This window comes from Channa argus, chromosome 1 (genome assembly GCF_033026475.1).
Source record: "Channa argus isolate prfri chromosome 1, Channa argus male v1.0, whole genome shotgun sequence".
NCBI classification, from domain to species: Eukaryota; Metazoa; Chordata; class Actinopteri; order Anabantiformes; family Channidae; genus Channa; species Channa argus.
This window is the reverse complement of record NC_090197.1, coordinates 45,460,140-45,464,133: the sequence shown is the minus strand read 5'-3', so window position 1 is coordinate 45,464,133 and position 3,994 is coordinate 45,460,140. Positions and strand designations below refer to the sequence as shown.

At 39.1% G+C, this 3,994-nt stretch overlaps 1 protein-coding gene across 5 annotated transcripts in view; it reads right to left on the bottom strand.

Annotated features, from left to right (window-relative positions):
• The window catches only part of zmp:0000000755 (phosphofurin acidic cluster sorting protein 2), a 46,075-nt gene that overhangs the window by 2,696 nt on the left and 39,385 nt on the right, over positions 1–3,994 (bottom strand). For 3 of the 5 annotated variants that reach the window (XM_067525600.1, XM_067525581.1, XM_067525617.1), the window contains 7 exons: positions 3,845–3,947; positions 3,143–3,175; positions 1,739–1,781; positions 1,613–1,655; positions 1,150–1,288; positions 821–1,044; positions 200–313 (listed from right to left, as the gene is read on the bottom strand). In XM_067525600.1, coding sequence (XP_067381701.1) covers positions 200–313; positions 821–1,044; positions 1,150–1,288; positions 1,613–1,655; positions 1,739–1,781; positions 3,143–3,175; positions 3,845–3,947 — 699 coding nt within the window. The remainder of the gene's footprint in view (positions 1–199; positions 314–820; positions 1,045–1,149; positions 1,289–1,612; positions 1,656–1,738; positions 1,782–3,142; positions 3,176–3,844; positions 3,948–3,994) is intronic. The other 2 variants (XM_067525590.1, XM_067525608.1) reach the window with 1 other exon arrangement.

Genomic DNA, 3,994 nt, shown 5'->3' with positions numbered 1-3,994 from the left:
CTAAGGATGAAAAAAAAAAAAATAGTTAAAAAGATGAAAACACAGTACAAATGTCAAGCCACACCTGAGAATTTGCGATGAAAGCTGTTTAAAGAGCGAATGGTTCCGTGTTCACAGGATAATGTGCCACAGTGAAGCGTGACCTGTCACCAGCACTAGATGGCAGAGCAGCTTCAGCTGTGGGCTTTCATTGCCTCACCTCTCAGCATTGTGTGCTGGTGCTTGGCTGTGCAGATCAACCTGCTGATACCATCGATGACTTGGCTCTTAGAGTCCAGCTCCTTCTCCTTTGGCTTCTTGCTGAGAAAAATCACTGTGTGAAGGGAGGTGGACAGTCAGCTGAGACATAAAAATGTTCACATATATTTTTTATACTTAACAGACAACTCCACTAATTTTATACATCAAATGGCATGAAGAGACTTGCTGAATATGTGAATATGTTGTATAAAGCATTTAGTAGTTTTAAAATAAGCTGTGTGTAGTTGAGTGGCCTCGTGGGACATCACTTGAGTCAACGATAGGTGAGGGTGGGGACAACAAAAATTATCTGGGGGTGTGGATTTTCGAGCTTATCAGATCTCTGATGCTTGCTCGTCATCTCTGCTTTAGGGTAGCAGTTCGAGGATATTTAAAGTGCTACTAGCATAGTTCGACAAATGGTACAGATTGTATTGCTAATTCCTTGGTGTAGCCTTCTAACCAATGCCAAGAATATTAATAACAAAAATAAATAAATTTTGTGGCCATAATGGCTAAGAGCAAACAAAATAGTAAATGGTAAAAAAATTTCTACAAGCCAGTCAAACTATTAGTTTACCTTTCTTGTTCTTTTCCTTGGTCACTACAGTCATGGCCATGCTGGGTGGAGGGGTGAGTTCCCCTCCACAGGGGAGGCGGCTGACTTGGAGCGAACGGAAGTTGCTCTTCAGGGTGTTCTTCAAGCCTACATCTCTTTTCTCTCCCTCTTTCTTCTTCTCTGGGCCTTGCCAGGTCCAGTAGTCCACCTGGAGTCCCATAACCTCACTGCCCGAACATGGAGAACTACAAAAGAAAACACAAATTACCTTGTGGCTAAATTACAGTGGATGATAAAGTAAAGAGAGAAGATTTTGTTTTTGTTGAAGAGTGATGTAACTTTTATCGTACCCAGCTCCAGACAGGGCTGTGGACACAGATGGAGACTGTGGGGGGGTTCCCCCAATCTCCTTCCCAAACGGACCAGCCGATGGGGGCGTTGGGGAGGACAGTATGCTTGTGTTGCCCACCATTGCATCATCTGAGTCCACTACATTTTGGGGCAAAAAATAATAATTATACACAAAACTTTTGAATAATACATAAAAAAAAGACGTGATGTTTGCCAGAGTACACTATCTACTATAGACATAATAATGTAAATAAAAAATAAATAAATGCAACAATATTGTAATCTGGGGTTATCTGTGTGTTATGTTAATGTGGGTTATTCTTGTCACTGATATGAATGCGTACCACTGAAAAGCATCAACGTTTTGCCTAATTTCTGTATCAGCACATGTACAATTAACAGTAGAATATTGAACACACTGACACCATGGAATCACATTTTTAAAAAAAGGTCAATTCTTACCTGAGGTTGAGAGGCTTTGCTCCACAATTCCAACTTTAACAACCTGTAATTAATAATGGTTTGAGTGTAAACTAAAATTGAATAGAATGGCTTAATTTCTGTCTAACGGGAAAAAAAAAATCTTACCCCAATAAATGGCACAAATTTCTGACAGGAATCCTCATCAGGGCTGTAAAAAGAAAATAAAGATGCAGTGAGTGTGACCAGAGGGTGGAGGTTGAACATTTCAACACTCTAGTGGTGTAAATGAACACTCAATGGTCTTGGAGGAAAGGTGGCGGTGGCATGGCCTGTACCATGTCCACCCGCAGCGGAATGGGCACATGACTGGCTTGGGTGGAATGGGGTCATCTTGGGGTCATGTTACAATGAGATGACAGAGAGGACTGCTCCTTACAACCGAAGAAGATAAGGTTGTACTTTTCAGCTAATGCTAGGATAGAGAGCTAATTTTTCATGGTGGGCAAAGAAAAGTTTTCACCTTTTTTACGACATTAAATCATGGTTGATGAAATGTTCCTTTTATTGACAAAAGCTTACTAATTAAACAAATATGTATACCACGAAGACAAAAGATTCCAATCAAGTCTTCTAGTCTCATATATATCACAGTCCTTTAAACACATTCACTGCACTCAGTTGATGTCCTTTTAACCAACTGCACGACTTTGGTAGGGTAGTTTACAGGGTGTTTCCACTCTGACATAAGAGTCCTTTTTTTTTTTTACTGTTGTGCCCAAATAAAAAAATAAAGGCCAAATTAAATCAACCGTGATTCAATGATGGAAAAGAATAAAAAGTGAAAACCTGGGGCCCAGCCACTCCAATATAATAAAGCACAAAACTCGTACAATAAAATATTTGTCTTAGGCATACAAGTTTAATACAATTCGATTTAATTTTAAAAAGAATGAATGCACTCAATAACCCAGAAGGGAGAACTGAGATATTATCTTTCTGCAACCCCCAACGGTGCAACAAGAAAACTAGCTGTTGATTCTCTTCCAGTCTCTCATGAGTTTGCAAAATAGAGTGCACCAGCAGCAAACAATGGAAGGATGAAGAATGCTGAAGGTTCCTGTTCCAGTGCAGTTGCCTGTAGGTAAAGTTTTGCAAAGGTGCACAATCACCGAATAAGACACACTCATAGTAAACTGCACCAGCTGGTATTTGCTAAACTTCAAAATCCTTCCTGAGTTCTCGGCAGCAACTAACTAGTGGGTCACACTAAATAACATCTGTTCACCTAATTTTTCTCATGACTTTAAGGATGTTGGATATATGAGCCAGAAACTTTGTGAATATGTGGGGTTATTTTAAAGGTTGTTAGGCAACTTTGCACAGCAACAACACAGAGGACAGAGTAAAAGTCAAACCACACCAAACCCAAGACACCAGTCAGGACAGAATAAAAAGTGAAGTTACAGTGAGTATCAAGTGTGAAAAGGGAAATGTTAGACACAGCAAGGAAGTCAAGCCAAATGAAGGCAAGAAAATTAAGGAGAGCAAAACAAAACAAGAATTAGATACCTGATGTAAAAATCAAAATACAAACTTCTTTTCCTTGAATGCAAATCAAAGTGGGAAAGGGGGAAGAAGGAATGCAACAATGTTAAAACTGCGTGTTTTGTACCTTCTGACCAATAGGAAGCCATTTGTACATAAGGGGGAAGGGTTTTGGTCAAGCCAACAAAAAAAAACAAAAAAAACAAAAAAACAAAAAAAACAAAAAACAAGCAAATGCACACAAGAATGCAACGGGCTGTCTGCTGAGTGTTTTGGTTAGACTGAGTCGATTTATTAATAAGACAGGGGCCTGTGCTGATCTGGAAACTTAACACTTGCTCCATTAACATTGAATTTTTTTTATTCGAACACTGATCTAGTTTATTTTGTATTAAACAAAGGTAAAAACTCACAAATCACAGTAACTTCTACGGATGTTTAAGTGATTTTATAGTACAGAGTAAGCTGCATGCATGCATGCATGGGCATTTCAATGTCCTCCTCATGCAGCTTATCTGATATACTAGAGTTCATAAGGTGGGCTGAGTAGTTGTAACAATATTTGTTCTAGGGCTAATTTTTTAACAGGAGAAAACAGAGGATTAATATCACTAATCCAAGTTAGAACTCATTCCAACAGACACATGCGTAGAGCACAAATATACATGCAAACACATACAAATATGTGCAGTATGAGAACAACTTAAATGAAACAAGTTCCTTTACCTCTTCTGTTTGTACGTAAGCATGGCTTCTGAGATGGGGAATTGGTGGGACACGTTGGCACCGGCTAGATACTGAATGATTCGTCCTGCTACATCTATATTATCTGCAGGAAACAGAGTTACACATTTGTTAAGACAAGCCTCATGTTGA